Source organism: Salmo salar, chromosome 14 (genome assembly GCF_965601325.2).
Source record: "Salmo salar chromosome 14, fSalSal1, whole genome shotgun sequence".
Lineage (NCBI taxonomy): Eukaryota > Metazoa > Chordata > Actinopteri > Salmoniformes > Salmonidae > Salmo > Salmo salar.
In genome coordinates, this window is record NC_138304.1 from 77364525 (window position 1) to 77373619 (window position 9095).

A 9095-nucleotide genomic window follows, 5' to 3' on the forward strand; every position below is an offset into this window, starting at 1 on the left:
AAAAAATTGGCCAGCAGCTGAATCTAGTTGATGATCCCTGCTCAACCCACAATTCAAACAATAACAAAGCAGATCCCCCACTCCCCTATCCCCCGCCTCTGTTTTCGTAAAAAGTTGAGGGATGGGCCTGAAGAAAGGACTGACCATCCATGATATCAATATTATAGTTTTAACCATGTTTTGAGGCAATACAGTGTTTGTTTACATTTACATTGTTTGCAGGCATTGGAGTAAAACAAGCTTATATTTTAGGTTCTGATGTGGTACGACTAAGCTCATGAGGCATTCATTCATACGTTTTATTCTTCAAGAATCAATGGGTATCCAAAAATGGATGTACTAACTGTAGTTTGACCCTATAAAGAATGCACGATTCAGCACGATATTGGCAAAAAATTTAGAAAATAGTGAAATGTGATATTAGCAGAGTGTAGTTTTTATAATATGTGTGTGGTTGGGCAGCTGCATCTTGAATGAGAGCTCACCGGTACAGACAGCCCACCACTAGAGTGCGACTTGATCTAATTGCGTTCTTTGGTTTTGCCGGATATGTTTCCTGCCCATCAGATTAGCAACTTCCGCATAACGCTGCCCTCACGCCGGATTTAACATGGCGGCGGGACCGATTTCGGAGCGTAACCAAGGTAGATATGTCTTTATATTGTACTATGAACTTCATCAAATGTATCCATACGAGTAGTTTCCATTACATCTGAACCCATGGCCTGAAAATTATAGCTATAAATCTAGCTGAATGAAGACGTAGCTAGCCATATGCCTTGTCTGTGTGACTCAATTCCATTGCCAAACAAAGCTCGTTTACAAACCAACGTTTGCCATATGTATTGTAACAAGCTAGATAGCTAACTATGTATTTTTATGTCCTGCCAGACTCGTCCGATTTGTCTCTAATGAATCTGCCGGGCTATGAATGGGTAGCTAGCTAGTTCAAGGCAGGGCCAAATACCTAAATGGCACTGGCTCAAAGAGGGTAACTAGCTAGCTGGACATGTTCCTAGCCTTGGTTGACTTCGCGCGTTGGGCGCACACAATTTTTACATTCAGCAACATTTAAGTAATTCCGCAGATGTTCTTATCCAGAGCGATTTTTTTTTTAAATATATATTTTTGTCACACACCGGATAGGTGCAGTGAAACCGGAGACCTTTCGGTTACTGCCCCCAACGCTCTTAACCGTTAGGCTGCACCCTACTTACGGTCCCTGTCTTTGGCAAAACTGCGCTCGTTTTGCAGGGTTTGTGCTCTTGAACCAAAGACGTGATGTAACTGCAGCGAATGCGTGGAAACTAGATTTAATAGTTTCTTGTACACTGCTCGGTAATGTAAGTAATAGGAACCGATTGTGGGTATAGGATATAGTTTCCATTATAGGATAAGTGTTGCTAAAAACAGGTAACGGTAGTCATTTCCGCACGGCTTGAGAATATCTTGTATGGCATGGGACCATAACAAGGTTTTATGTTTGGTTTTATACCCATCCACTTAATGTTTTGCTGTCTCTGTCACTATAGATGCCACTGTGTATGTGGGTGGTCTGGATGAGAAAGTGGCAGAGCCACTGCTGTGGGAGCTCTTCCTACAGGCTGGGCCTGTGGTCAACACACACATGCCCAAAGACAGAGTCACAGGACAACACCAAGGTAAGTAACACACACACTCATAAACAACGCATTGGTAACAAAACGGACACATACCATCAGTAAGACCAATCAGATATGCCACACTTTGTTGTCTAACCCCAGGGTTTCTTTCAAATGGTGAGGTGGCGCACTCATGTTTGAAAATAAGAACTGTGTAAAACTAGCCTATGCAAAGAAGACAGATCATTGTAGATTAGGTCTATGCTATTAAAGCAAACCCATCACTTGTTGATGTCATGTCATTTTTGGAGACTCCTTTAGAAACAAATAGCCTGTAAAAAAAAAAAAAATGCTGATCAGGAATATAACCGTTAAAGTCTTATTGAATGTTATTCTTTCCTCTGTCCCCACCCCTTCGTAAGGCTATGGCTTTGTTGAGTTCCTCAGTGAAGAGGATGCGGACTACGCCATCAAGATTATGAACATGATTAAACTATACGGCAAGCCCATCCGTGTCAACAAGGCCTCAGCGCACAACAAGAACCTGGATGTTGGCGCCAACATCTTCATCGGTAACCTGGACCCGGAGATTGACGAGAAACTCCTCTACGACACGTTCAGCGCCTTTGGGGTCATACTCCAGACGCCCAAGATCATGCGCGACCCGGACACTGGCAACTCCAAGGGCTACGCCTTCATCAACTATGCCAGTTTCGATGCCTCTGACGCGGCCATTGAGGCCATGAATGGCCAGTACCTGTGCAACCGACCAATTACGGTGTCATATGCCTTCAAGAAGGACTCCAAGGGCGAGCGGCACGGCTCGGCCGCTGAACGCCTCCTAGCTGCTCAGAACCCGCTTTCGCAGGCTGACCGGCCGCATCAGCTGTTCGCAGATGCACCGCCTCCCCCCTCTGCCTCGACGCCTGTCCTCACCACCCTGGGACCCGGGATGCCCATGCCTGGTAAGTGTGTGTGTGCGCGCACGCAAGTGTGTGCACCAGGGTTAAAGAGTTTTATTTCAGCTTCATCAATCAAATCAAATGTATTTATAAAGCCCTTCTTACATCAGCTGATGTCACAAAGTGATGTACAGAAACCCAGCCTAAAATCCCAAACAGCAAGTAATGCAGGCGTAGAAGCACGGTGGCTTGGAAAAACTCCCTAGAAAGGCCGGGACCTAGGAACAGACCGAGAAAGGAACCAGGCTATGAGGGCTGTGCCAGGTGGAGATTAGACAGAACATGGCCAAGATGTTCAAATTTTCATAAATTACCTGCAGGGTCAAATAATAATAATCACAATGGTTGTAAAGGGTGCAGCAGGTCAGCACCTCAGGAGTAAATGTCAGTTGGCTTTTCAGGGCTGATCATTCAGAGTATCTCTACCGCTCCTGCTGTCTAGAGAGTTGAAAACAGCAGGTTTGGGACATGGTAGCATGTTCGGTGAACAGGTCAGGGTTCCATAGCCGCAGGCAGAACAGTTGAAACTGGAGCAGCAGCGAGAGGGAGAGCAAGCGAACATACTTAAATTCATACGGGACACTGGATAAGACAGGAGAAATACTCCAGATATAACAGGCTGACCCTAGACCCCCAACACAAACTATTGCAGCATAAATACTGGAGGCTGAGACTTTGCCAAAGCACAGCCCCCACACCACTAGAGGGATAACTTCAACCACCAACTTACTATCCTGAGACAAGGCCGTGTATTGCCCACATAGATCTCCCCCAAGTATAGCCCACATAGATCTCCCCGCGGCATGAACCCGGGGGGGGGCAACCCGGACAGGAAGATCACGTCAGTAATTCAACCCACTCAAGTGATGCACCCCTCCTAGGAACGGCATGGAAGAGCACCAGTAAGCCAGTGACTTAGCCCCTGTAATAGGGTTAGAGGCAGAGAATCCCAGTGGAGAGAGGGGAACCAGCAAGGCAGAGACAGCAAGGGCGGTTCGTTGCTCCAGTGCCTTTCCGTTCACCTTCACACTCCTGGGCCAGACTACACTCAATCATAGGACCTACTGAAGAGCTGAGTCTTCAATTAAGACTTAAAGGTCAAGACCGAGTCTGCGTCTCTCACATGGACAGGCAGACCATTCCATAAAAATGAAGCTCTATTAGAAAGCCCTGCCTCCCGCTGTTTGCTTAGAAATTCTCGGGACAGTAAGTAGGCCTGCGTTTTGTGACCGTAGCGTACCTGTAGGTATGTACGGCAGGACCAATTCAGAAAAGATATGTAGGAGCAAGCCCATGTAATGCTTTGTAGGTTGCAGTAAAACCTTGAAATCAGCCCTAGCCTTAACAGGAAGCCAGTGTAGAGAGGCTAGAACTGGAGTAATATGATAACATTTTTTGGTTCTAGTCAAGAATCTAGCATCCGTGTTTGGCACTATCTGAAGTTTATTTAGTGCTTTATCTAGGTGCCGGAAAGTAGAGCATTGCAGTCGTCTAACCTAGAAGTGACAAAAGCATGGATTCATTTTTTGGCATAATTTTTGGACAGAAAGTTCCTGATTTCAGCAATGTTACGTAGATGGAAAAAAGCTGTCCTTGAAACAGTCTTGATACGTTCGTCAAAAGAGAGATCAGGGTCCAGAGTAACGCAGATGTCCTTCAGTTTTATTTGTGACGACTGTACAACCATCAAGATTAATTGTCAGATTCAACAGAAGATCTCTTTGTTTCTTGGGACCTAGAACTAGCATTTCTGTTTTGTCTGAGTTTAAAAGTAGAACATTTGCCGCCATCCACTTATGTCTGAAACACATGCAATTTTGGAGCTTCACCATGTTTCATCGAAATGTGTGTCATCCGCATAGCAGTGAAAGTTAACATTATGTTTCCGAATGACATAACTAAGAGGTAAAATATATTGTGAAAACAATAGTGGTCGTAAAACGGAGCCTTGAGGAACAATGGAATTTAGTTGATTTGTCAGAGGACAAACCATCCACAGAGACGAACTGATATCTTTCCGACAGATAAGATCTAAACCAGGTCAGAACTTGTCCGGGTAGACCAATTTGGGTTTCCAATCTCTCCAAAAGAATGTGGTGATCGATGGTATCAAAAGCAGCACTAAGGTCAAGGAGCACGAGGACAGATGCAGAGCCTCGGTCTGACGCCATTAAAAGGTCATTTACCACCTTCACACGTGCAGTCTCAGTGCTATGATGGGGTCGAAAACCAGACTGAAGCGTTTCGTATACATTGTCTTCAGGAAGGCAGAGAGTTGCGCAACAGCTTTTTCTAACATTTTTGAGAGGAATGGGAGATTTGATATAGGCCAATTTAGTTTTTTAAATATTTTCTGGGTCAAGGTTTGGCTTTTTCAAGAGGGGCTTTATTACTGCCACTTTTAGTGAGTTTGGTACACATCCGGTGGATAGAGAGCCATTTATTATGTTCAACATAGGAGGGCCGAGCACAGGAAGCAGCTCTTTCAGTTGTTGGAATAGGGTCCAGTTTCCAACTTCCTAAATCCTTCAGGTATGTTGTGGGGGTACTTAAATAGTAATCATATTGCCTTGTATAGCTTAGTCATAGACTGTGCTCCGTAGAATTGTAAGAGTAAGAATGACAAAAACGTGATTTTCCTCACAATATGAAAATTTGATGTTGGCTTCACAATACCTTGACTATAACTTGTTCAGTAACACCAACACAACATTAAAACATCTACATCAAGATAATTTCAATTCAACTTTACAAAATGTGCAATTTCTCACTCTCTGATCTTATTTTCCAGGCATGCCCCCTCCTGGTGCCTTCCCTCCTGTGCCACCCCCTGGATCCATGCCCCCCGGCATGCCCATGCCCCCAGCCCCAGGGACACCAGGACCCCAGGGAGGGGGCTCAGGCCCCCCACCTGGCCCGCCACCCTTCCACCAGGGCATGCACCCGGGTAAGTCACTCACCCCGACCATATAATTGCATTGAGTACAACAGTCAGGAAAAGCTTGCCCAGATTGTTAAATGTTGGAGTTTAAATTGTAGTGTGTGAAATTTTAAGGTACTGCTATTTCTGGTAAGGATAGAGAACATGTGTGTGATGAGGTGCATTAATACACTACATGGACAAAAGTATGTGGACACCTGCTCGTCAAACATCTCATTCCAAAATGATGGGTGATTATGCCTGGCTCGCAGACAGTGTTCTAATTCATCCCAAAGGTGTTTGATAGGGTTGAGGTCAGGGCTCTGTGCAGGCCAGTCAAGTTCTTCCACACCGATCTCATCAAGCAATTTCTGTATGGGCCTCGCTTTGTGCATGGTGGCATTGTCATGTTGAAACAGGAAAGGGCCTTCCCCAAACTGTTGCCACAAAGTTGGAAGCGCAGAATCGTCTAGAATGTCATTGTATGCTGTAGCGTTAAGATTTCCCTTTCCTGGAACTAAGGGGCCTAGCCTGAACCATGAAAAACAGCCACAGACCATTAATCTTCCTCCACCAAACTTTACAGTTGGCACTATGCATTCATGCAGGTAGCGTTCTCCTGGCATCCGCCAAACCCAGATTAGACCATCAGACTGCCAGATGGTGAAGGGTGATTCATCACTCCAGAGAACGCGTTTCTACTGCTCTAGAGTCCAATGGCGGCGAGCTTTACACCTCTCCACCCAAGGCTTGGCTTTGCCATGGTCATCTTAGGCTTTTGTGCGTCTGCTCGGCCACGGAAACCCATTTCATGAAGCTCCCGACAAACAGTTATTGTGCTGACGTTGCTTCCAGAGGCAGTTTGGAACTCGATAGTGGGTAGACAATTTTTACACGCTTCGGTGGTCCTGTTCTGTAAGCTTGACTGGCCTACCACTTCGCAGCTGAGCCATTGTTGCTCCTAGACATTTCCACTTCACAATAACAGCACTTACAGTTGACCAGGGCAGCTCTAGCATGTCAGAAATTTGACCAACTGGCTTGTTGGAAAGGTGGCATCCTATGATCTTGCCACATTGAAAGTCACTGACCTCTTCAGTACGGGCCATTCTACTGCCAATGTTTCTTTGGAGATTGCATGGCTCTGTGCTCGATTTTATAGACCTGTCAGCAACGGGTGTGGGTGAAATAGCCGTATTCTCTCATTTGAAGAGTTGCCCATATACCTTTGGCCATGTAGTGTATATGCAATTTAGCAGGCTCTTTTATCCAAAGTGACTTAGTCATGCGTGCATGCATTTTATGTATGGGTGGTCCCGGGAATCGAACTCACTATTCTGCCGTTGCAAGCGCCATGCTCTACCAACTAAGCTACCGAGGACCACCAATTATATTGTTCATGTCCAACAGGAATGCCCCAGATGTCTATGCACCCTCATGGCCATCCCCCAGGTATGGTGCCTCCACCGGGCCCCCCAGGATCCAACCAGCACCGGGCGCCTCCACCCCCCGGCATGCCCCCTCATCCACACATGGGCATGCCACCGAGAGGGCCCTATGGGCATCCCATGGGTAAGTGCTGTGCCTTCACAAGGCCAGGGGTCAATTCAACTCAATACAGTTCAGTAGTTGAAATCTCTGTTGGATAATTAATTGCCTGTTAGTTGACGCCTGATTCATGAAACCAAAAGTGGTAAATTGTTTTGCATCACAATTTTTCTTAGTTTAATGCTACAGTCTGCAATTGGTACGTCCATTTTGGACTTTAAAAAAATGTATTGTAAACAAACATTTTTATATATTTGTCTAAAGGGACACAAAGACATTTATACATTTTATGGATATCCAAGAGGTTTGTTTCCTGATATCCTTGTTGAAATGTGCTGCTGTATGTGATGATATATAATTGTGTGAATCCCTTCTCTCTCCCCCCACCCACACAGGTCACCCCATGCATCCAGGCATGAGAGGACCCCCTCCCCCCATGCCCCCACCAGGCTACGGTGGGGGTCCCCCTCGTCCGCCTCCGTTTGGCTTCCAGAGGGGGCCACCAATGCCACCGAGGCCCCCCGGCGGCCCACCTCGAGGCCCCATGAGAGGACCAATGCCCCCGTAGACTATGGAGGACCACAGCAAGGCGCATGACCATGCTTTCATCTAGCTTTTTTTTTTAAACATTTCTATTCCAGAGTACAATTTGGAGACATGGTGTAGCTCCATTAAAAGAAACGTTTTCTTCACTGTACAGATCCCGAACAAAGGTTCGGAATAAAGGTTTTTAATACAACAAATTGGGTCTTTCAATTGATGTCAAGTAATTTCAGTTTTCGTAGATGAGATTTAATTCAGAACATGCATCATGTCAATTAACTTGTGCTTTCCTAGTACAAACATAAGACACAGCATGTAGTTGGTCTCCTGAACAGGTTAGAAACTCCAAATGCGATCAAAAGGCCAGTTGTTTGAGACCATTGGTAGCCAGGAGAGAAGGTGAGGCAAGATGAATGAGAAGGTTATGTTTTGACCAGACAAAGCACAAGTCATTTGACAGGTTCCAGACCAAATAGAAAATAAAACTTCTTCGCCTATATAAACCTTAAGTCTTTTTTTATAAACCCACAAATACAATGTTGCTATAGGCAGTGCTTTGAGTAGATTACAAATATTTATGTTTGTTTCTAGTTTGGAAGCATATATATCTGTGCTGCGTCCATGTTGAATGTGGTTCTCACTCAAGTCTGTTGCCATGGTTATTGCAGATACCACTTGTCTGATGTTGTGGGTTATGGAGGAGGATGTATAGGGCTGCATAATCCTACTCTGATATTTTAAGCTATTTTTTATCATTTAAATGTACAATATTGATTCTTGAAGATTAAAGTTGGTTGATACCACCAAGCCCCAGTTGAAAACGGGGACTGAAATCGGCTGAGAATTTGTCTTTAGAATCATCAGAATTGGACACAAAGTTAATTGTGGCTGGACCCAACCTAGCTTGACCATGGAGACAGGATATTAAGTGTGTCAGTCCAAACCTAGAACAAGAAAACAAGGTTGAGGTAAAATGTTTTCTGGTCGTGAGAATCTTCCAGGGGTTACTTCCGCTTCCAGGGTATCTTGGTTTTTTAGCTGTGTGCTCATTTCATGCCACAAGTGATTTTCATAGCAGGTTAGGAGAGCATTTTCTTTTGCTAACCCTAACTATTTTCCTAACCTTAACCTCAGTCTCCTAACCTGCTGCATTAATTCTCCTAACCTGCTACAAAAAAGAACATTCCAGAGGTAGCTTATCAAAGTGGCGTGAAAAGTGTTTCTCTGTTTTTTTAGGTGGATAATGTTCCCTTACATTATGAATGAGACTTATTGTACTCATCCTGACCTATGATATTTACATTTGAATAATTAAGCAGTTCTTATGAGGTTTAACACGTGCAAACGAAGAGGCTTAAAACCCTATATTAGATTGGTAAATTAAACCCCCCTTAAAAATATGTTAGCTATTTTCATAGCGGTAGAATACCTGATATTTTCTGCCTAACTGAGCTGGGCGGGCAAGTCGTGGGTATTAAATAATTGAAGCTTAATTATTAAGCTTACTAGTTTCCTCAGCAT

General features: G+C 44.7%; 1 protein-coding gene across 1 annotated transcript; it reads left to right on the forward strand.

Moving 5' to 3' along the window:
* The first annotated feature begins 532 nt into the window (after positions 1-532).
* Positions 533-7774, forward strand: LOC106570187 (splicing factor 3B subunit 4). The gene is made up of 6 exons (XM_014142233.3): positions 533-644; positions 1533-1661; positions 2024-2566; positions 5355-5510; positions 6894-7055; positions 7427-7774. Exons 1-6 carry the CDS (start codon positions 611-613, stop codon positions 7597-7599), a joined length of 1197 nt encoding a protein of 398 aa, XP_013997708.1. The 5' UTR covers positions 533-610; the 3' UTR covers positions 7600-7774.
* The last annotated feature ends 1321 nt before the right edge of the window (positions 7775-9095 follow it).

Bases quoted from the DNA above. Each gene is read 5' to 3' on its own strand.
- LOC106570187 (XM_014142233.3), top strand. From the start codon at position 611: ATGGCGGCGGGACCGATTTCGGAGCGTAACCAAG. The intron at 1,662-2,023 runs GTAAGTAACACA...CCCCTTCGTAAG, and splicing joins AGTCACAGGACAACACCAAG to GCTATGGCTTTGTTGAGTTC. The intron at 2,567-5,354 runs GTAAGTGTGTGT...CTTATTTTCCAG, and splicing joins ACCCGGGATGCCCATGCCTG to GCATGCCCCCTCCTGGTGCC.